A 23,694-nucleotide genomic window follows, 5' to 3' on the forward strand; every position below is an offset into this window, starting at 1 on the left:
CTTGTGCTTTCCTGACTCCCAGCAAAAAGAAAAGAAGAAGAAGAAGAAACTCCCTGTTGCTTTGGATACAAAATGAATGACGAGAAAAGAAAAACAGAAAACAGGACTGATCACAGAGTCTCTGTTTTTCCTGAGTCGAGGGAGTTACTCGTGTGATTCGAGGGGATGCCGACTTTTTCACCTGTAGTAGCTTCTTTTCTTTAAAATAACAGCTTCTTCTGACACCTTTTGTGGAGTTGTGAGGAGTTTTAACGTGGGAGGGAGGAATGAGAGCGACTGAACCGCGACGTGACTTTTTCCCAGCGCGCTGAACGTTTTCCCAACCCCGAAGTGGATAAAAGGGAGCATCATGTCAGTGTGACTCGGCGCTCGACCTGCCAGTTTGCACCATCACACTTCTTTTCTTCTTTAAAGCTCCTTTCAGAAGAATTCAATTCTTTTCCCCCTCCCATGACAGACCCTGAACACCGGCCTCTTTTCAGGTCTCCTATGGGGGCGTTTTGAAGAGATAATAGCTTATGACGATTAATGCTATGGCACTAGCTTATCTCCGAATCCTTTCACCTCTACCGATCACGTGTGAATTCTAGAAAGACTGCCAGCTTGTGTTTTTTTTTTTTTTTAAATTTTTATTCTTCCCCGTTTCATGTTCTACTTCAAGTCGCTCAGACTCTCCATCAGTGTTTCTGTTTGATTCTCACAGTGGTCGAACAAAACAAGTGCAAGAGCTGAAAGAGAAAAAACGAAAACAAAAAACAAAACAACAACCCCCAATTATTAAAGTGACTTGTCAGGAATATTTTCCAGTTCCGTCGGAAAGAAAAGAAAGCCATTGGGTGCGATGATACGAGTGTGAAGACACCGAGCAACTGAGGGAGGGGAGGATGGGAGGCGGATTTCCAATTGGATATATCAGCACACCAAACAAGACAAAAAACCCAGTTGAAGATATCTGTAAGACGATATTCATTAAATAAATATTCCACCGTTGCTTTCAGTATTTATTCAGCTTTGTTTATTTCCAACTAAAACGCTGGATTTAAGTGTTGGAGGAACAGCAGTAGTAGTGAGTATATTAGTAGTAGCAGGGGACGCAGAAGCAGTAGTACAGTGACGGGGGAGGAGGTGGGGGTGGGGGGGTCCCGGCTCACCAGGAGGCCGTGGAGCGCACTGCATCTGACAGGAGAGGGCGTTATCGGCTATTTATGGAGGAGAAAAATGAAGGGGGGGGGAGCAGGGAAAAAAATAAAAACAACCTCAAGCTCAGTTTGTCTTCAGCACTGAGGGACTCTTCAAGTAAACAAAAAAAAAAAAAGAAAAGAAAAAATTAGAAGACATTCCACTCATCTAAACAAAAACAAAAAAAGGCTTCTTTGCGTTCGTCACGCTCCCCGGTTCTTAGATCTGTGATCCGATGTGAGGCGGCTGTCTGATGCTGCTCCTCTGATTCGGGGCTGTAAACTCGCAGTAAGAAGCACCGCAGGTCGGCCGGGACGCCGCTGGAACCTGCTGCTGCACCGAGCAGTGTGGATGTTGTCAGGCACCTCAACAGGAAACAGGCCAGAGAAATAGGACCATTTTTTTTTTTTCCTGGGATGTTTTTATTGAGTCTTTTTTTTTTTGCCCTCTCCTCGCTGTGCGTGCTGCGCCTGGCGAAGCAGCGGAGGCTCCTGAATTGGTCGATATATATCCCAGTAAATATCTTGCGACGATGGAATAATGAAGGTTGGGGGGGGGGGGGGGGAGAAAACAAGGCTTATTATGGTTTCATGTTTCCTTCACCTGCACTTAAAGCAACATACGGATCCTTTTTGTTTCTGATTGGATGCAAAAGGAGAGCTCCTGCTGCTGCAGATGTCAAGTGAGAGACGGTTGGAGGACATCCTCCTTCCTCCAGTATAGAAAAATAAACAATCCTGAAGCAAAAAAAATCTCCCTTATAATTGCACTGGCCTTTCTGGCCTGTCACTACTGCTCCAACCCACAGGTTGTCCATAGAGACACTGAGTGCCTTTGTGAGAACAAAACAAAACAAAACAAAACAAAACAAAAAAAAAAAAGAAGAAGTTAAGAATGAGTTTATCATCAAGCGTCATGAATCACAACGAGAGCTGACTTTGGAATAAACTGGTTGGCTAAATTCAGTCCGTGGTCTGACGTGCATCAGCTCAGCATGCGACCAGATGGTTCAATTCCTTTGGCTGAGGGGGAGGGGGGGGGGGGGGGGGGGGGGGGGGGGGGGGGGGGGGGGGTGATGAACGCACACGCAGATCCAGCCAGTATTGCAGGGGGGGGCCGGCGGAGTCAGTCACGAACCCTGTCGTTGCACTGCGCCGGTCAAACCAGGAGCTGGTGGAATGAGTCCGGCCCACATTCAACCGCGGTGTGCTTTCACTGTAGAAAATGTTCCCTGGTGCAGACTCAGCGCAGGTGATCGAGTAAAGGCAGCTCTGTGGATTCCTCTCTGGGAGTGGGCGGATCCCCTGTGGACAGCAGGGCGGGATCCAGAGTCTGAGTGGCTCCCAGAGGATCTTGTGTTGGACTGGCCTCTTGTAGGGGAGCAGGAGGAGGAGCAGGCTGGGAGAGAAACACACGAACGTGAGTCCCAAAAAACAAAGTGCACCTGTGAATGTGAGCGGTGGTTCGTCAGGTGGGATCAGCTCCAGCGGAGCAGATTGATGGACGGAGCGGATTTCCATATGGATCAACCCTCAGTTTAACATAAGAGCATTACAGAAGATTTCACCTCTGGTGCTACTTTTTAAAAGCCAATACTTTCAACATGTATGCAGAGTTGCTGCGAAAATGTACAAACCAAGTGCAAAAGCTTATTAGGTTAAAAGCGTCAAAAAAGAGATTTTGTACCTCTAAACTATTAGAGAGTAAAAATTATGCGGTTTACTTTCCAAATCGTTACTGCCGGTGTGTCTCCACCAAACAAAACCTCTGTGGTGTTTATAGCAACACAAAAACCTGAATGTAAAATGAAAAAATCACTGCGGCAGGCAGAAGAAAAGGTTCAAATAAAAGTAAATGAAGCATAAAGTAATTCACACATGAGAATTTGTCATCCTGCTGAACTCCGCACAGCTTTCTGTAATAAAGTTCCAAATGGGTTGTAATAATAATTTCATCCTGCTGATTCTTTTAAACCTGATTTAATTTTTTCAATTACTTGGTGTATAAAATGTCAGTAGGCAGCAAACAATACTGCTAAATGTTTCCGGATTCCAAAAGTGACTTTTCAATAAAGATATTTGGTCCAGAAATGAGATGTTGGTGAAAATGTGAGCGGAGCGGCGGCTGCCGTCTCACCTGTGTGCGTATCGTCTGGACCGGTCCTGCCTCCGCCTCGGATGCGGCGGCCGGTCCGTTGAAGCCCTTCCTGGCTGAGAAGCTCCACTTGCCGAAATGGCTCTCGTAGTGCAGGCCGCCCTGCGCAAGGCCAGCCCGCTGGCCCGCTCTGTGGCCCGTGTTCTCCAGGAGGCTGGCGGGGCAGAAGCGCTCCGGGCCGGGCAGCGGCGGGGGCGCCACCGAGCCGCTGAAGGACAGCTGGGAGCTGGACAGCTGGTGGCCCAGGAGGCCCTGGATGGAGGACGTCCGCTGTAAGGACGTGAGCAGCCCCGCCTCCATCCTGCCCTCTGATTGGCTGAGCAGAGCTAACGGGAGGGGCTGCGGGTGGTGAGGCCAGCTCTGGGTCGGGCCGACTGGGTTGTCTGTACCTGGAGTTAAGATCAGATATTTGATTTCCGCTTTTTTTAAATCACAGAAAACTGCTGTAAAAGGCTAGAACAGTTTAGTTTTACCCAGTGAGGGCTGGACAGTGGTGATGTGAGGCTGGGGGAGGCTGGAGGCGGGGGTACTCTGGGTGGTGTGAACAGCCGGGTTGGTGGAGATGGAGGTGGAGCCTCCTCCGCAGTCTGAATCCTCGATGTTTCCTCCACTGTTGCAGCCGGCGCCGCAGCCCTTCTGCAACCTGCCAGGACCAGCAAACCACAGTTAGCCCGCAGATTCCCGAAGACGCGCGCTGCGTCGAGTCGAGGAAGCGGTACCTGTCCCAGCTGCTGATGAGCCAGGTGTAAATGTTGTGCGGGCTGACCGGCCCGCCCCACACAGAGCGCAGCTGGACGTGTCCCCCGGCGTACGACGTGGTGAGGGGGGACACGTAGATGGGGTAGCCGATGGGCTGGTCGCACGAGGAGTTGATCATGTTCCTCAGGGCCTGCTTGGCGTTCTGGATGCTTCCGCGCTCTGGGTTGCGGTTGCGCAGGAAAACCAGCTCCTGCTGCTGCCCCGCCCACAGCCCGCGTACACACTCCCTGTTAACCTGCAGGGGGGGGGGGAGCAAAGATACCTCAGGAGGAAAGAAGGAAAGCACAGACTCCATAAAACAAGTAGAATGATTTGTATGGAGACCAGCAGGAAGAGCCGAGACCTTGATAACTCTGAAGCTGAGGAACCTCTTGTTGAGCATGATGATCTTGTACTCGTCGCTGCCGTCATCCATGATGTGGCGCAGCGCCAGAAGCGAAGGCATGTTGGCCAGAATAGCGCTGCGCCACACGGGGTCGCCCTCGTGCGATATCAACATCTTCTCCTCGTTGGCAGTGATTGCGTCGTACAGAACCATCAGATCTTCATACTCATCGGGAGATGTGAAGTGGTCCTGGAGAAACCACAGAGCACACACGCTCCAGTTCAGCATTGAAAATAGCCGATGTTTTATCTTCAGCACATGTTCTGGAAACGCTACCTGATGCAGTTTGAGGGACATCCTCACTCCTGGCGCCACGACTCGATTCAGCAGGTCCATATCTGCAAACACCCATTCGTCCCTGGGAGACGTGATGCGGAAGTCTCCCTTGAACAGCGCATGGAGGCCGTAGAGAAACGGCTCCAAGCTGTCGAGCAAATGAACAATGAGCATCGTCTGCCGGCGGAGCACAGGCGGTGGTTGAAAGATGAATGCAGTGTTGGAGGTCGTACCTTGCAGACATGCTGTGGGAGGCTGTGCCCAAAGCTCTTCTTCCCAGGATACACAAACCGAAGCAGAGGTTGACCAGAGGAGAATCTCTTTCACAGGTCACCGGCTACAGAGTGACAGAAAGGTAGGAGTAGATTCATCGTTTAGTTTCTTAGAACCAATACACAATGCTTTTTTGTTCACATCTGATTCTAAGTATTTGATTCTTGTTGGGGAGCGTCTCACCGTTTGCCGCCTGCTGTTGCAATACTGAATCCAGTCCAGGTAGATCATGCAGAAAGAGGAGGGGGTGATGCCCGAGGCCCTGTGGTCATAATCCTCGTCGATGTTCAGGTTGAAGGTGGGGTCACTGTCTACGTAGTTGGGTCCCTGACAAGGTCGAAGAGCCTCCTGAATCATCTCGTTAGCGAGCCACTCCTCCAGCTTCGCAGATCGGCTCACGTAGTAGATGATGCTCTGTAGAAAACACGTTTGATTTAGAAACAGTCAAATGCAAAGATTAAATTAAGAGGGTGTAGACACACACACACAGAGCAAAAAAACGTCTCACCTTGACGTAATACGTGATGAGGATCTTCCGAAGGTCGAACACTTGTAACATGGAGGCTGCATTGTTGTCGCTGATGCTGTAGCCCTCCAGTACGTACTTGGTGGCCGCCACCTCCCAGGCCAGCCAGCGCTGTCCGAAGGCGGCGTTGAACGACAGCATGTGGGGCAGATGACCAGGCTCGCAGCAGCAGCAGCCCTCGTCCTCCTCCACCCCCTCTGTGATCGCCTCCACCTCCCTCTGCTGACAGTATGTGCCTGAACACACCAGAAACATTTGATAAGCCTGAACGAATTGCTCCAAAAGAGGCTTTACTGCCTATCAGCGAGAGTTAAACTGTGACAAATCAAGCAAAAATAAAATGACTTCTTTTCAGATGCAATGGGAATAAATCCTGTCCCTGTATAAAAATATATTAAGATTGAGAAGACTGATTTGATCAGTTCTGATTTGCGAAGTGACAGCCTCTTTGATGCACATAAACTTTTCTTAGTTCTGAAAAACCTAAAAATAAATGCACAGCCATGACGCTGACTCTTTCAGGAACAAGAATGCAGTGTGAGAACATCAGAGTCTGTTTAATACTAAAGAAATATTAAAATAGGTTACCTCTCTTAAATGCATATTTAAAAGATAAAACTTTCCAACACAAAGTGACCTGAAACTATAAATAATTTGCTCTGTTTGAGAGTTTTTGACAAACTTTCATCTGTTAAATAAATTCACGGCGCTCATTCAAAAGGGCTGCAGGCACTGTGGCCGACGCTGACCTCTGAACTCTAGACCTCTCAGCTGGAAGGTGACCAGGCCGTTGCCGATCTCGATGATGTGCACCAAAGCGTTGAGGTAGTCTGACGCAAGAATGAAGCAGTCGCCTGTGCTGTAATTTCCCCAGCGGCCGAGCAGCAGGTCTCCGCACAGGCTGTGCTGGAGCGAGCGTGTCAGGTGCTCGTAGAAAATAGAATTCAAATTGTTGTCATCGGCACCTTCCAGAAAGAGAACAAATAAAATAAATAAAATAAAATAGAGTTGCCACAGCCGTGAAGCAAAGATTAAGTGATGATCTCACACACACACACGTGCGCAGTGACATACCTGGGTTGCGGTCTAATTGGGTGGCGAGTCTGGTGTTTGAATGATCCACACGCTTCGTGCTACAAATGTAAAAAAACTGAATTAAGGCCTCTGCGAAACGTGTTGTTGCTTCGCAAGTAATTATTGTTATAAAAAACACATACTTGTAATCTCGCTCCCAGAACTTTACAGGTCGGGTGTAAGAAGTGACAAACACTGCGCTGCCTAGAACAGGATTGAGAGGTGTGGAAAAGACAGCGGAAAAGACGGCTTGGACGAAAAGCACGGCAGAATCTGAAGTTAGAAGAGTTAAGGGCGGGTAACTTACAAGCACAATTCAAAGCATCAAACAACAAAAGATGTACAGTAATGCAATTTCACACGTTGACCCTGCAGCAAAAAGCAGCATCACATGTTAAGACAGTGTCACATTTTGAAGTTGCAGTTCAACGCTGCTCTTTGCGGATCCTCAAGGAAACCGAACAGACTGAAGGATACGAGGCACGGCGAAGGGCTGAGCAAATGCATGAAAGGCTGAGCCCCAGGTGATCTGCCAGGGGGCGATGTAAGTCAGCACAAAGCGCAGCTTATACAGGAGGTCCCACATCTGAAAGTTTCAGGGATGAATCAGAATCAAACCCAGAAGAATACAACACAAAGAGAAACACATGTCACCACGGTAGAAATGAAATACAACAGATCAACACACAGCTGTCACCTATGTGCACGTCAACGTGTTTCCAAAGTAGGACAAAAAGTTCATGGCAAGACCTGAGATCTCACCTTGCTGAAGAGAATGGACATGAAGTAGTAGTCGATGAGGAAGGTCTCCGAGAAATGCGGGTAGTCGAACTGGAAGAAGAGCGTGGTGAAGCACAGCGTGACGTACTGCTGCGACGGGGTGCAGAACGACGAGCGCAGCAACTTCATGCCCGCCACCGAGATGAACAGCGCTCGGCTGCTGGGGGAGTTAAAGGAACGCAGAGAAGGAATCAGGGGCGAAGTCTGCATGCATGTGTATCAAAATGACATTAAAAAACAATAGATTCAAGCACTTGTTTGCATGTTGTTTTTTTTTCCTCTCAGCAGTGAGTAAACAACTCCGTAAACATTTTATTCACAAGTTGATTTCTCTTTTACCACAAAGTGATACGCCGTGTGTCACACCACTTAAATTATTCTCACCTCCAAACACTGCCTGTGACCCGAGTATGTTCCACTATTATATCTATAAGGTTGTTATCGATAAAATCATGGGGAGAGAGATAAACTGGCTGGTCTGGGAAATCTGGAGGAGGATTTTGTTTTATGTATGTATCTGCAAAAAGCAATAAATTCCATGCGCGGTTGAGTGTGTGTGAATTTTATGTTGTGCTGTTGCAACACACACAGCTGGCAGCGCTGGTCCGCGGGGAGCAGTGGCGAAGAACCGGGTGATATGTGGATGTGAAGCGGTGATAAGGAGAGCGGCTTACTAGATGTCCAGCTCTTTATGATTTTGGCCCACAGTCCGAGCTTCTGTCGTCAGGGAGTTCAGCACCACAGCTGGGTAGATGAAGTATTTCTCCACACACTGAAGCCACGCATACAGCTTCTCAAACCACATCAGCTGAGCAGCATCTGCAGAAAAGAGAGAATTCAATAAATTCAGAAAACCACTTGAGCTGTCATGTTTTTTTTGGAGAAGTTTACCCTAAAATTACAGTATCTTCTATTCCGGTTTTATTTATAATCAATAAACACACATTAGGGCTGTACCAAAGACAGATCATCCCTGAGGGCAGATGTACTGGAGGAGGCGGCATTTAAATGTGACTCCATAACAATGATAAAAAGGTAAAATAAACTCTTTGTGAGCTCTGCTGTTACGATGTTGGGTAAGTGGCGATATTTTTAAAGAAAATCTTTGCCATTGTCGATATAATCCACCATAGCTTCTGATGCAGCATTTAATTCTGACAACAGTAAATCATAATTTAATCGTGATGCTGCTGTCAACTTCGTGTTGGAGCTGCTGTCTGTAACTTACGCTTATTTTTTTGTGACATAACTGGCAAAACTGTAAACTATTTTTTAAATATATATTCTGAGAATGTTTTGACAACATCCGAGGCATGAAATGCTTCGTAGCTGTTCGCCACTTCTGGTTGCAGTAATAAAGAAAATGCACTTTACAGGTTTAAAGTACTAAATAGTCCACATAGTTAAAGGAACACATCTGAATTAGTGAGCTGCGGGTGATTCACTCATATCAACTTAACGAAAGCAGTCCTTTTCACAAACAGGACCCCATGCGGTTATACAATACTCAAACTAAGCTGAGACTCTGGTACACGCTGATCTGAGCTGGAACCAATGACAGTCCCCTGTTTGCATGTTCTATTTCTTTTTTTTTTCCCCCAAACACACTAAAGTGCAGAATTCCTTTCAAGTCAAAAGGAAATAAATTACAGTTCTACATCTTATAGATCTATAACCGTATAAAAATAAGCATCTCTGCTATTTCACAATTTATACCAGGGGTATGAAACACATTTTAGTTGAAGAAACACATACAGATCAATGGGCCGTACTGGTAAAACAGTGCCATTGTATATTTGAATTTAAACTTTAAAGGATTAATTTGTTGTGTTGTAAAGTATATACGTTGGAAAAGCAGCTCTGTGTCTTGTGTTTCTTTAAATTTTAACAATTTTATTGTGGTTTGGCTGGATTGAAGCCTTGTCCTGGCCAATTTTAGTCTACGGGGGTCATATGTTTGACAATCCTGATCTATATGACCTCTCTTTTAGTGTCTGTCGTGGGAAACATCGCTGAAAAGCGCTTCACTGTAAACACTTGCACCGGTTGCATCGAGGTATCTTTGAGCTGTACGGACCAGAACCACGACACGAGTTGGATTTCCAGGTTTTAACTTCTTGCATCACTGATGTTGAGCATTCAATTGGGAGAAGTGACATTATCACTTTCTAAACCTTTAAAAAACCTACAGCAGACATGTTTGATTCCCCCCCCCCCCCCCCCCCCTTTTATGCTCATCAATATAATGACATCTTTCTCACCTTGACAGTCTTGCATGCTCGTAGTGAACACACACTGTACCCAAAAAACCAAAAAGAGATTTGCATACGACCAGCTGTGTTTCATGTCGAAGTTTAATTTCTTAGTGTTGAACGCTGGATACTGATATTGTGGCGATATCATCATGTATTCCTACTAATCTATCAGTGGTATTTGAAATAAGCAGCCACTGACCACAACACACTTCAATGCCACACTCCAATGAAGAGATACTTGGGGTTAAGAGCTCTTTCACAAGAGTCTTCCTGAAGTACTCACAATGTTACAATTACTCATAGAGCTGATTGTTTGACGCCGTTACTCCAAACATCGGTTTTTCTGAGAGTAGAAGAGCAACCAGGACTCACCTCGGACTTCAAACTGACTATACTCTTTGGAGCGGAGCACAGGGTGAGCCAGGCAGAACCATGGCAGCTGTTTGCGGAGCTGAGGCAGGAGATAGTGTGTAATGAAGCCGACAACTCCAGCCAGGATGTACAAGACAAAGCTCAGAGCGGGCTGTGGATGGAGAGCAAAATGAAGACAATTAGAAATAAAAGTGTGTGTGTGATCCTTCACAGAGATGAGTGTTGAGAAGAGGGTCATAAACGCTGCTCCTACTAACTTGAAGAGCGATGAAAACCGTGCTGGCACTGATGGCGAAGGTTATCACAGCCATGAGGGGACACATGACGAGGTCTGAATGAAGAATCTCGTTCTAAAGAGGAGACAGTGAGAGTTCGACTTTAAAACTAATGACGACGCAAAAACGAGCCGTCCTGCTGAACTGAGCAAATCCGTTTACCACAGAGTTGCGTAGCTTCTCAGGGAGAGGGTCCTTGATCTCTACAGGGGGCTCTTCTGGTGTTCGGTTCTCCAGTTCTGGGAATAATTTAGACCGAACCAACGACCTGATGGAAAGCACAGGGGGAAAAAAAAGGAAAAAGAAAATCAACAGAATTAAAACAACTACAGTTAAAAGCTCTGGTGCAAAGTCAGGTCTTCAGAGGCTGTGCAGTGAAAACAGGAAGGCGACAAAATGGTGACTGTCATATCAGCACCGCATGAAGGTCAATTCTTTCTTGGCAGCCGGCGAGCCAATTAAACAATCCCTGCAGTAACCTGAATAAATGGGAGGAAAATAAAACCCTTCAAATTAGATCTCGGTTACATGTGTAAATCCCCAGTAAATACTTGTCCCGCCAGATGGACAACTGAAAAACTTGGCTGAAACGCTTCCTGTGTAGACAAGCCATCTCCACAAGTAGAGGAGGAAATATTGAAATAGATTTCACAGCAAATGTCAAACTTTTAAATGAAAGTTTTCTGAAGTGAAGAAAAACAGGCTGCATGATAAACTAGTCTTCTTCCTCACTCAAGGGTCACGACACTACATTTCATTATTGTGCAACAATCTGTGAATGTAACTGCAAGATGTATTACTGCAGATCATGATCGGCAAGATGAGATAAAACACTGACCACAGGATGGTAGGATCGCTGCTTTGGCGGCTGAGGTGGTAGGATAAGGCCAGGAGGAGGCCACAAAACACAGAGAACAGTACTGGCACATGGGCATCCCCCCACGGCGCCTGGTGGAAAGAAAATGTTGTTACTGTGATGGATAAGAATTTGACAAAAGCACACCGGGTCTATGATAAACTTACATTTATAGCGCCGAGGCAAAATCCATACAGCAGAGCAGCCACCAACACGCTACGGATGAGGCTGAACAGAGATGAGAGCGGGCTGGTCGTGGCTGAAGATAAAAAAAAAAGCCTGAGTTTAGACAACTTTAACCAGAATACAAGGATTTTAATCTCATCTATTTAGTTTCTCATTCATGTTTCAAGGTCACAGCAACAGAATTTGATTCACCTGACTTGAAACGGTGACTAATCCCACCTGATAAAAATAGCATGCAGTTGAGATGCGGCAATAAAGAGTGTGGCTTCATGTGATCAGAGTGTCGTTTCTGAACTGGCTGCAACGCTTCCCTGACAGGAAGTTACCACATTGCCTTCTGTGTGCATCTTGTTTTGTCCAGTCTTGAAGCTGTTAATGCCCATGTCTACCTTTAGTTTCATGTGATATTTTGTTTCATTGTGTTTTTTTACATTCTTGTAACTCAAGCACGACAAATCACCCTTAATTGTGCAGATAAAATTGATGTCTAAGAGTAGTTACAGTCTTACCGGTTCCACCGAAAACGTGCATGTCGATCTGCTCCAGCAGACACATCACAAAAGTATTGACCTGAGGTAGCAACCCAAACAGGAAAATGACCGGGAAACACAAGGCAAACACTGTTGGATGAAAGAAAGAAAACAAAAGAATAAATTACCAATTCACATTACTCGCTGTACTGTGGTTTAATGAACAATGACCTTCATGCTATATTTACATCCTACTAATGTAACGCCCTTCACGTGATGGAGATGAAGCACATAAGGATGCTGAAAAATAATTATGAAAAAAAAAAGTTGCGGAAGAAAACTAACCAATCAGCATATCCCTGACCCAGATCAAGAAATGTGCGGAAAAAAAGGTGACGCCGTAGAGGGAGAAGGGCTGCAGGCTTCCAGCACGACCGGACAGGTCAAAGATCCAGATCATGACACAGCACAAGCAGAAGTAGACAGGCCGACTGTACACAATGATCCAGTTGTGACCCTGTTGATTGAACACAATGACATGATTAACTGACTTTTTATGTACGAGGTCCTGATCACAATTCCCAATATAAAGGGTGAAAACTTTACTCACATGCATGGGAGAAGCTGCATCTGGTTGCACACTCTTTAAAAAAAAAAAAAAAAAAAAAAAAAAAAAATAGGGCAGAGAAACGTAAGTTGCACATATTTCAGGTAAAACCGAATCAAATCTGAAGCAGTGCAGAGAGGTTACATGTCTGATCTGGAACTTTGCACGTTTGCTGTAACTGCAAAAACAACACATCTAATCCTGATTTTTATGATCCATCTATGAATTCTGTAAATTTGATCAGTTGTATGCAATCTAGAAGAGTAAAGCTTTGTTTTTGAAAGGTTCATTTACTGTCACAGCCAACAGATTAAAAAAAATAAATGAAGTAAAAGTTTGTAGCTACGTTCTGATTTTAGTTCTGTACAGTGTAAACACAGACTTTGCATGTTTGAGTTAGAATCAGTGGTTAAAATATGTGCTTAATACAAGCTCTGACCAGCTGATAAAACAACGAAAAGTACCTTCAGGAGGGAGTACTGGCAGCTAGCAATGACCAAGCAGAACTGGAAGACCCAGATGTCCCTGAAAAAGCCCTGTAGCAGCAGTAGGAACCCCAGGAAGGCCACCAGGCTGGCCAGCACCACAGCAAACACGTTCTCCCCCACACGGCGGTTCCTGGAAAAATAAAGTATGGAACCCGAAATACCTTATATGTAAAACACCAGTTTTATTACTTTCTATCATCAAATATTTTAAAAAAGGTTCAAACACAATCAATAGGAGAGGATATTAAAATGGAACCATCACAATCTTAATCTAATGACAGAAATGTCAAGACAATTTTAAGACTATCAATTTTAAACATCATGAGGTGTTAACTGTAATATTCATCCTGAAGGAGCCACATAGCATTGTCCTGCCTACCTGTCCAATAAGGCAAGAAGAGCCAGTCGATCGTATCGAACCCTCAGCCACTTCCCAGGTAGCACCCAAAAGCGATAGTACTGTTTGGGTTTGGCTTTCTCCTCGATCATCAGAGTGTTTTCCTGAGACTCTTGTAGAGATTCGTGATCCAGGTCAAACTGAGGAGGAGTTGAGAAAACCGGGGACGAGTTTAGAAAAAGAAATGATGGGGGGTTTTGTGAAAGCTCGAAGACTGCTAACCTCAGGCATTTCCAGAGGCACCCTGCGGACCTGCATGCCCTGTAAAACCACTGGTCTGGGCTGGAGCATGGACAGGACCGGTGCTCCCTCCTGGACTTCAGTGGAGGTGAAGCTTGAGGACTGGGACTGCCTCTCCCGTTCCCTGCAAGTGACAAAGGTCATGGTGTTAAGTGCAGGTGTGCATCATGCTTTGCCAGGGCAAATTAACCTTTATAGTGGTGAATGAGGCTGAGTCGGGCAATAAAATACTTCTAACTTACTGAACGGGGTCCTCGTAGCCGCCTCCAGCAGGTCCAAATGTGTAGGACCTCTTCACTCCTGAAAATAGAAGAAAAAAGTGCTGAAATATAAACATTCTAACAGGGAATACACTCAACAGGAGAGAAACAAATTTTATGGGTATCCTCAGTTTTAATCAACAGACTGAACACGTCACTAAACACTCTATTAAAATTAACAGAAGAGAGAATCTTGAAGAATAGAAGACGTATATGAACAATAAAGACGGATCCTCTTTTTCTAAATTCTAAAGATTGTATAATTTGTTGTGTTCAACCTGGAACTTCCAACCATCCATCTGAGTGGTGTTGGAGGATTGCGACTGCACTGAGAAGTTAAACCATCTCTTTAAAAGGATCACAATAACTTAAATCAGTCGTTGTATTTAAGAATCTGTTTTTGGAACATAAACATGCTTATTCACTTTTCTAGCCAAAGAATCAGGTGAAAAGAGTGACACCAGAAGATACAGTGAAAGAACAATTAACATAACTTAACATAAATACTGAAAACGGGGGGTAAACAACAATGCCGGTTTTTTCACAGGAAAATCCACAGGAGACTCCACTGGGTGCCAACCTTCTCATTTAACTCTCGACATGAAAACAAACAAGTTCCTTTGGCATAATAGTGAGATATCCCTTTGAAGCCGCTGACTCACCGCTCTCATCATAGAAATAGTGCACCGCCCCCTCTGATGTGTCGTCGAAGGTGGAGGCCTCGTGGATGCCACTGCGGGGCAGCAGGAGCGAAGAGGCAAACTGTAAGGCTGAGGGAAGTGTGCGAGTGCGCGAATGAGAAGAGGTCCGAGTTCGCTGGAGGTCCTGGAGGCTGCAGGGCGAAAAACAAAAAGAGCACACGCACACACTTTGTCAAATGAAACAGTCCGGCGTTGTAAATTAAAATTTTAGCTGAGCGAGGCTTGAAACTGGCGCTGCTGAAGCCGGCATCTTACATGAGAAGTAATGTGCATTAAATAATATTTCATTAATTTCTTCAGAAGTTGCTGAGAATACTACTTCATACGGAAGCAGTTTTAATTTGAACTGCGAGATATTACATTCATCACAGTGTGGACTTGCTGATTGCTTTGACTAAAGGAGACGTGGCTTGCAATCGGGGCAAATAAAGAAAAGGCTGAGGTAAGGCTTCGGCTGAAACCCCCACTCACGTCTGCTTACTCAACTGACCTGGGAGGGGATCCCATGGTTGATGGAGGTGGTGTAGGGTTGCTCCCAGCATTGTGTCTCCTGCGTATGGCCTGGGTCCTCTTCACACTGCTGACAGATTCATGTTTGCCCCCGTCCTCTGGAGCCATGGCTGGAGAAAGGTTATCAGTTACATCAATACAACAGTTCATATTGCAGTCTCTGTCTATGGAGCACACGGGACCATCTACGTCCAAATGAGACACAAGTGGGCTTATTACTAGGTTTTAATTCGATCTAAAAAATTTTTTTTAATTCATTCCAAGGAGTGAACAGGCTTAATATGCTGAATTGAGCAATGCTAATTTCCAAGAACAAATAAGTGTCCAACTATTCATTATAATCCACTTCTTGACTTTTATTTGGAGGCATTGAAAAGACCATTAAACAGGAGGTGACCATCAACGCTGACTGTCAACAGAAGGGGAAGAATTGAGTGCTTCCAATAATTAAAGGTTAAAACGCAGTATCCCCCAAATTCTAATTATTACATTCAGAAACTTTCCATTTGGGCCGAGCTCTTTCCACAGCAGTCGTCGCCATTGGTGCATGTGTGTGTGTGTGTGTGTGTGTGTGTGTGTGTGAAAGGGTGAATGTGACGAACAGTGTGAAGCGCGTTGAGTCTGCTGAAGCCCCAAAGTGCACTCTCCAATCTAGGTTCAATTAAATCTTGGGCCAGTGAAAAAGCTGCTTTTTGGAGATTTCTTTTGTAACTAAATCATCAGTCCTTCTAGGCCTTTACTAAAGGACCATTTTAATAAAAGCCGTCTGACAGATTCTATATATCTCACAGTTTTCCCCCTGAGCCACTGTAGTCCTGCGTGTTAACGTGAACTGCTTTTGGACAAAACATCAAAAGGACAGATTTCAAAAGAATGGTTTCCAACGTGAATCAACATTAACTATTTAGGCAGGCTGGTTTGAGGTGCATGTCTCCGTGGATGGAAATGAGCAATTTCTTGCTTACTTTTGGTGGGCATATCAAATCAAGGAAAGAAGCACAGTTCTATGAGAACAAGCATGTTTCAGGAAGAAAATGAAGCTGCAGGTCACAAAAAAAGTCTTCAGTCAAATAACGGACTAATTTATATGAGCATGTTACTGTTGAGCGTTTCTTTTGGTCAAACTTTAGAGAAAGGAAAATATATGGAAATCGCAGCCTTATCTGTAAGAAAGTGACGGCTAATGGGCAAACAACACGCAGAAATGCTGTTAAAGTCATACAGACTATTATTCGGATATCTCTTAATTTTCAAGATGTTTCTTTTAGAGACAGTGCTACAGTAACTGCAGGATTTCCCTTGCTGTAATAGGAAGCTTAAATTAGCAACATACAGCAACATTACTAACAAATGAATTAAATACTCAACATTAAAAAGATGTCATTCATGACTGAGAAACGCACAACAACAACAAAAAAAGATGTTTTGTAATCTGTTGTTGTAATGAAACCTTTTATAATTTACTAATTTTCCACAATAAAGAAGAGAACTTTGATTCTCCTTCCCCATGAACGCGAACTTCAGGAGCTTCAATCTGCAAATGGCAGGCAACTCTCAAGACATTCATTTCATTTTTTGTTTTGTTTGTACAGGAACGTGACTCAGAGATCAGTCGTGTGGCCCAGAGCCATAAAAACATGGTTCTTGTAATCAAGAGGCAATTATGTGACGTTTGGCATTAAGACTTCAATTCTAAAGCGTTTGTCTGCTCTGTACCACTCCAGACCTGTCCCGGGGTTACAGGAAAAGTCTTTCTCTGCTGCGAACATAGTTAAAAACATCACTAACAGAGAAAAAGAGTTCCAATGGGCTGTTTTGTGATCTGTGAATTTCATAATCAAGTTATGGATTACTCTAAAGGGCAGTAAATGAGATTTCAACTTCAGCATCGATGGTATTAATTAACCTTAAAAAAACAAAACTACTTTTAAAAGTACCAAATTTTATGGATATGAAGCATCAGTCATGTATTAGGTTTAAAACAACAAAATTACCGTACATATTAGAATTATTCTGCATGTCTTGGCAATTTTGGCAACAGTTCATTTAGAGCTAAATGAAAAACGTTTTTGGTCTTCGATATTAATTTGTTTCCAAGTGCAATTATTCTCCAAGGGCAAGCAAAAAATATTTGATACGGTTCATAGACTCCGTTAAACTACAGATTAACCACATCTGAAAACCTGTAAACAAGAGCTGACTATAGTAAAGGATGAAATTCTCTGATATCTGCTTGCTTATGGATTGAATAAGTACAAGGTAACATTCTTCAGTTGTGTGTTAATAAATTATTTAAAGTCAACAATATCAGATAAATTTTTATCCACTGATGCCGTATAATTCATCTCAGGGTCTCGGTATATTCCATTCACTCACCTCCTCCCACAGCTCCTTCTTCAACCAGCTCTCCTGCTCTCCAGCCCATCTGGTTGCCGGTCCAAGACCCTCCGAGAGAGTCCAGGCGATGATGTGTTCCAGGGAAGCCATCAGTATGGATGGTGCGCGCTTCCAGGTCCGACTTCGAGATGGTGAGAGTGCGAGGTGCAGGGGTGGAGGTGGAAGGCATCGCCAGCAGAGTGGAGGGCAGAGCCGCTGCGTTGCTCTGGCCACCGCCTGCTCCGTCCATACTTAGCACTCTTGCATGAGTCTTAGCGCTCGCTGTGCTCGAAGAGCGCTGAGCAACACGAGAATGCGAGGGGCCAGCAGGTTCAGGTAAGTCTCCGTCCCTTGGGGTGGGTAGTTGAGCAGCAGGGGGGAGAGGGGACGTAATGCCAGTGTTCGCAAGGTCGGGGGAGTAGCAGGAGGTAGATGAACTCGAGTCGTCATCGTCGTCGTCGTCATCATCGGAGCTGTATCGGCGCTGTGAGCCCAGACTGGAACCGGCGCTCATGTCACTGCCGTCGTCCTCATCGCTCGAGTCCTCAAACAAACTTTCGCTATAAGCCTTGGCGCCCAACCGGTTGCGCACGGGGATGTAATCTCTGTGTTGCCTATGATTGTGGTGACGCCTGTAAGAGCCACAGTCAAAACTACTGCTGCCCGCCCCAGCTCTCCTCCTCGGAGCTTTCCGCCGTCCCGGCCTGTGACCCATGCTACTGCCGCTGGCCCGCAGCAGCTTCAAGTCTTTGGGGCGCACAACCTGCTGGGCTTGTAAGGCAGGCTGATCAGACAGTAGGAAGGGGGTAGAAGATATGGGTAGAGCAGGTTCAGAGCAAACCAGACTCAGGGCCAGCCCTGAGGACACTGAATTTGCCTGCCGAGGTGGGGGCAGAGGAGGAACTGGGACATTTCTGTCCAGCTCACAAACCTCTGAATGACCACTACTTGATGGTGAGGAGTTTTGGAGAGGAGGGGGCTGTGCAATATCAGAGAGGGGGGGCAAATCCTCTCCTTCAACAAGTGTCCTATCAAGCCCCTGGCTGAGGGAGAATTCTTTGGAAGGGGAGCGCAGTAGCACACTGTCTGACAGATTGTCAGTATCACTGCCACCCTGTCCTCCTGGATCCTCTGAGGGCTTCAAGATGTTAGAACCTATAGCTGGCGCTGAGGCCGACGCCTGTCCGTCGGTGGGCCGCGCCTGGCCGAAGGAGGGACTTTCCAGCTGAGTGGAGTCAGTCTTTTCACTGCGGTAGCTGCTAACAGTGCTCAGCGTCTCGCGGTCTGTCGTGGCTCCACCTGCACTGAAACAACTGTCCGTGGATCCGGCAGCCAGTGCCACCCCGCTGCGGCTGCCTGGGTGCTCGGTCCCCGGTGCAAACGCCACAGGGTCGAGGCCTAAACCCAGGAGATTTTCACTCAACTCCTCACTCAAGCTGCTCTTTATAAGGGGGCTAAGGGGTGTGTCTCCCAAGCTCTCGGATTCAGCCGAGGGGCCAAGGGGAGAATAAGCCCCCAGGCCTTTGTCCTCACGACTTTGATGAGACAGTTGCTCGGGTAATTCCTCCACTTCCTGCAACTGCTCTTTCTCGCCTCCGTCTTCTTGACTTGAGGGTGAAGGGGGAATAGACAAGCATTCTCCGGGTTCTTCAAATCCAGATGACACTCCAGATACCCCCATGAGACCTGGGAAATCACTTCCAAGAACAGCGGCAATGCAGGACTGAACCATGCTGGGAGCCCCTGTGCAGGAGAACAGCACCAAATTAGACAGTAACGCTAGAAGAGAACAAAAACTAAAAGGACAGCAGACTTACTGATGGCGTCCTGTGACGTCTGACGTAGGATGTCACGGTGAGCTGATGTAACGATCACATTATTGCTTCCTTGCTCTCGCATTAGCTCTTTGATATCTGAGGTGAAAGCAGAGCAGATGGGTTAAAACGCACACAACACTGAATTACACAAATTAGGACAGTTTGCAATCGTGAAAATGCACCCGTTTAAAATAATTAATAAAAAAGGTGTTCAAACAAAACAACAGAATTAAAATACCTTTAGTTTCTCCTGTATCTTCCAGCTGGGGCAAAAATTCCTGAAGGACAAGGACAAGGAATTCAAGAAAAATATAAACATGCATCAAAACTATCAATCTATGGCCATATTACCATGATGATAACCATCAATGCCACACAAGCAAGGAGCTTAAAAATCCAAACTTATGATGAGAAATAAGTACAGTCTGTACTATACTATTAAATTTGAATCCTCACCGACACCTGGTTCAATCCAAACAGCGAGTGCTGGGAGCTGCAGCGTACCGGTGGGGTTGAGTTGACCTTCCGAAAGACAGTCATCTCTACACCGACATGACTATCCCTGCAAGAAACAGACAATTAAAAAGATTCGGACCATTACACTCGTCGAATGTTGCAGCACAAATTTTCTCTAAAGTAGAGGAAACATGCAAAAGCATCTCATTACCTGTGCTGGTTCCCATCATGAGCACCTGAACCATCATCTCCTTCTTCTGTCCTCGGCGCTTCGGCCGTGAGTGAGGCCTGTTTCTTCTCTACAATCTCACCAAGGTCGAACATAGCATGGAGCCGGTAGTTTACCACCTTAATGGCTGTGAAAAAGACAGCCACCACTGCGGAGTACACACCTGCCACCACCAGACTAGGGGGAAGAGCCTGTCACAGAGTGAAAAGAAAGTGACACTAAATACAAAACTGCACAGTCATTTGGAAGAAAGGGAGCCAAGAATCATTTGATAAAGTGGCTGCAAATGTTCACGGTTGATCAAAGGAAGGGGACACAAATAACTGTCCTGTTTGAGAATATCTCGCATCTCGATGTTTATCACATTGAGGTATTTAATTATGAAGCTGTTTCAGGCTCCAGAATCATTTCAAGATTCCGTTTTTGAGGCAGGAACCTTTTACTGAACAAGAATTCCTTGCTTTCCCTCTATTTAAAAAAAAAAAAAAATTAAAGTACAACATTAAAGTTCAAATTCCAATATTAGTTTAGTCTCTCAAAGTGTCTGAATTGAACTAAGTTTGAGGTAATGATTTGCAACAATGTGTAGTACAGTATCTTTTAAGCAAATCGTGATAAAGGAAATGGGCTGCATCAATAAAAGTGACTGCATAAAAAAATATTTGTTTTAAATTCCAACATCTGACATGCCGAAATGTACATTTGCCTGAATTAATCATTATTTTACGATCTGAAGCTGCAAAAATATGCTTACCATGTACAGAAGAAAGGGGAAGGCCAGGAGAAATATCCAAAGATAGAGGTGGAAGCAGTTGGAGAATGTGCTCTGATGAGGGTCCACATACCATCCTCCTGTGAGTGAAGCCCACACACCCTGTCGCAATATCTGCAGAGCTTGGGAACCCATCTCCACAGCCAGATTCAACCAAATGGTGAAACACTTCTCACAAGGCTGTAGCTCTGAAAACCGTGCAGCAGTTTGAGCCACGGTATCTTGTGTCTACGATGGCACTTCCATTGGGGATGGCAGGTTGACCAAGACTGTTTCATCAAGTGCAATAGTTTCTGGTCTTGGTTAGACAGATTTTAGTTGAGGTCAACAGTCCTTGCATATTCCTGAGCCAGTATGTGCTCCCTCGCACAGATGCTGCCACACACTAGCCTAATCCTTGCTGGGTAGTCAGGAAAGTGACTTTTTGGCACATTGGTAACCCACTGAATGTATGAAAGAACATTCATCTGTAAGAAACAAACAAAAAAGCTGGTTAGTTTAAGATTCAGTAAGAGGCACACTAAAATGTAAAATGTTGGGAAAAATGTAAACTAAGCACGCAAACCTTAGAATAAATGTTTAAATGTTGCAAGAATGATTTGAGGAAATATGTCTTTAAAGTCCCATTCACACCTAAATAACTTAATTCATCGGTGAAAATACAAATGTCCAGATTTGCTACCCACTGGAAAAAAAATTCACATTTCGTGGAATGTCAAATTCAACAAAGCCAGATGTACAGCTAAAAACCCACATTATGGAAAAATTGATCAATATTAATTTTTAAACCAGCTTCAAATACTCACAGGCTATGGCTTCAAGAGGTGATGCAGCATTCTTGTAAACATGTACTTAAGTCAACTTAAGATAAATGTTCAAGCAGTATCACTTTCAAAAGATAATGTCATAAATATGTAACCATTATTGTCCGTAATTTTGCAGGAGTTCACTTTTAATAAATACACAGCAATTTATTTTAGGACACTGATCCTTATTAGCACGAGAGAGAATGGCAGGGCAAAAGGTGAGGGTAACAGCTGATGGTTGAGGGTTTTTGACAAATCCAAAGCAACGGAATATCGCTGAGATAAGTGATTGACCTTTTGACAGTGTTTCCATGTCCCTGTTTCCATGTCCAGGCCAATGGTGTGCCAGCTAGATTAAGTTTTCTGACACTAGCAGGCTAGCAGACCAATTAGCTTAGCATACGGACATCTCCGGGGGGTAAAATTGACTTGTTCAACCACCGGCTCATTCACTATCCTCAGTGAACGCATAAACGTAATCGGCACGAAAGGTGCAAGACTCTGAAACGACTGACAAGTGTTAAAAATCGTTAGATATCTCCCCGCTGGTTACCGGCTAATGCTAGGCCGCATACATCAGCATTTTAACCAGGGTAAGGTCCCTGCCGTTAGCCGAGTGGATGTACCGTCACCCCAACACAGGGTGACTTCACGTTCAGCGTTCGTGTCTTGGTGAAACCCGTCATGTGGCGTAAATTAACAGATGCAATAATTATGCTCGCAGTGAAAGGGAACTTACAGTTAGCATTAGCTGTCCAGCTCGCCTCATATCCTCCTTCCGCATCCAGTCCAAAAATCTCAGAGCTCTCCTTCTCAGGATGCTAGCGAGGAAAAACTGAAGCTTCACTTTCAGTCTGCGCTGGCTAACTTATCGTGTTTTTCTCAAAGTCCTCCATCTTCTTTGGCATTAGTGGGTGACAGACACACAGCGGGAGCAGCAGTCCCCTCTCATGGTTAACCATTCAGCATTCGGGCTGTTTCTTGTGTTACAATGTTTCAGCTGGCTAACTGGAGGGCTAGCTATAGCTAACAACTAGTTGACACACGCACGCACGCACGCACGAACGGACGTACCCTGCGCGAGAGGAGAGAGACGTTCCCATGACGCTGATTGGCTGTGTGCAGTGACGTCATGGGAGTTTATTCAGAACCATATCAAAAGCCCTACAAAAAACAGCCATTGCTCTGCATTTGTTTAAAAAAGTAAAACATTTGAAGAATGGTAAGTTGTGGTATTAAGATAATAATAAAATATTTATTCAATAATTAAATACACCGGACAAGAAAATGAGGTGCAAAAATAGCTTTAAGTAGGTGTGTGAAATATATAAGACAGGTTTTTCGTTTTTTAAATTTCATTGTATTTTGCAGCAGAGGTATTTTTAAAATTGGCTTTATGTTGAGACTGTAATTTTTGGTCGTAATATTTGGTTTGAAAAAAATTCAAAATTTTCACTATTCCTACTCTGTGCCATAACAAAGAAAAACTTTAAAGTTTGAACTTAAGCCCATTTATATTTTTATATCATTATGACACTATTATACCAGTCCGGCCCACTCAAAATGAAACTGGGCTGCAACGTGGTCCCTGAGCTAAGACGTATTTGGCACCTCAGGTGGACAGCTGCTACTTATCACATTTCCTTAAAAAATGAAAACTTGAGTTGTGAACGCTGTCTTTTTTTGTTTGTTGGTTTGTTTTGTATCAGGATAATTGACAGTATTGTCTTAAACTACATATATCTTTGTATTCTTTTTCTTGAATTTACAATAGCATACTTCTATAAAACTTTAAATTTCAAAAAACAACCAGCAAACATGCATAATGTTTTATCACATATTAGTCACTCAAGCTGAGCTGAAGGCTTAGTTCTGAATGATACTGTCTTCTCAATTCAGAACCATTCCAGTGTTTGAAGAGTACAAAAAAAAAACAACCCACGTTTTTCTTCAGATTTTTAATAACAACAATACTGCAAACATGTATTTTTCTTTATTCCTACGTAGCTGAAGCCTTTCAATGAACTAAAAAGCAAGCTGAAGGTGAGCAAAGTGAGCTTGGGCTCAGGGATTACAGGCTTGAAGCCCACTGCTGACAGGTTACCACTGCAGGTCCCTGACAAGGCCCCTTGACCTCCAGCAGCTTCCTGAGAACTGAAGCAGTCTACAGTGCTTGGGGTTTCTTGTTAAGGTAACTGTGAATGGAGTGATTGAA

General features: G+C 44.6%; 1 protein-coding gene across 2 annotated transcripts; it reads right to left on the bottom strand.

Moving 5' to 3' along the window:
* Positions 1-2,242: 2,242 nt before the first annotated feature.
* Positions 2,243-22,536, bottom strand: LOC115395147 (pecanex-like protein 1). Of its 2 annotated transcripts, none has more exons than XM_030100543.1 (36): positions 22,219-22,536; positions 20,656-21,140; positions 19,884-20,092; positions 19,673-19,778; positions 19,455-19,494; positions 19,217-19,312; positions 17,400-19,142; positions 15,004-15,133; positions 14,475-14,644; positions 13,795-13,852; positions 13,535-13,676; positions 13,295-13,452; positions 12,892-13,045; positions 12,431-12,463; positions 12,166-12,337; positions 11,860-11,970; positions 11,332-11,423; positions 11,147-11,256; positions 10,471-10,576; positions 10,291-10,383; positions 10,034-10,184; positions 8,081-8,225; positions 7,389-7,563; positions 7,104-7,212; positions 6,770-6,899; positions 6,627-6,685; positions 6,302-6,517; positions 5,535-5,788; positions 5,210-5,440; positions 4,987-5,090; positions 4,754-4,901; positions 4,436-4,666; positions 4,053-4,327; positions 3,807-3,976; positions 3,316-3,722; positions 2,243-2,577 (listed from the first exon to the last, which is right to left on the bottom strand). In XM_030100543.1, the coding sequence occupies exons 2-36, from the start codon at positions 20,806-20,808 to the stop codon at positions 2,422-2,424; spliced, it is 6,837 nt and encodes a 2,278-aa protein (XP_029956403.1). In that variant the 5' UTR covers positions 20,809-21,140; positions 22,219-22,536; the 3' UTR covers positions 2,243-2,421. The 2 variants fall into 2 exon arrangements, with proteins under 2 accessions (XP_029956403.1, XP_029956402.1); XM_030100542.1 differs by having other exon boundaries at positions 7,389-7,566.
* Positions 22,537-23,694: the final 1,158 nt, after the last annotated feature.

The sequence above is a fragment of the Salarias fasciatus genome, chromosome 10 (assembly GCF_902148845.1).
Source record: "Salarias fasciatus chromosome 10, fSalaFa1.1, whole genome shotgun sequence".
NCBI lineage: Eukaryota > Metazoa > Chordata > Actinopteri > Blenniiformes > Blenniidae > Salarias > Salarias fasciatus.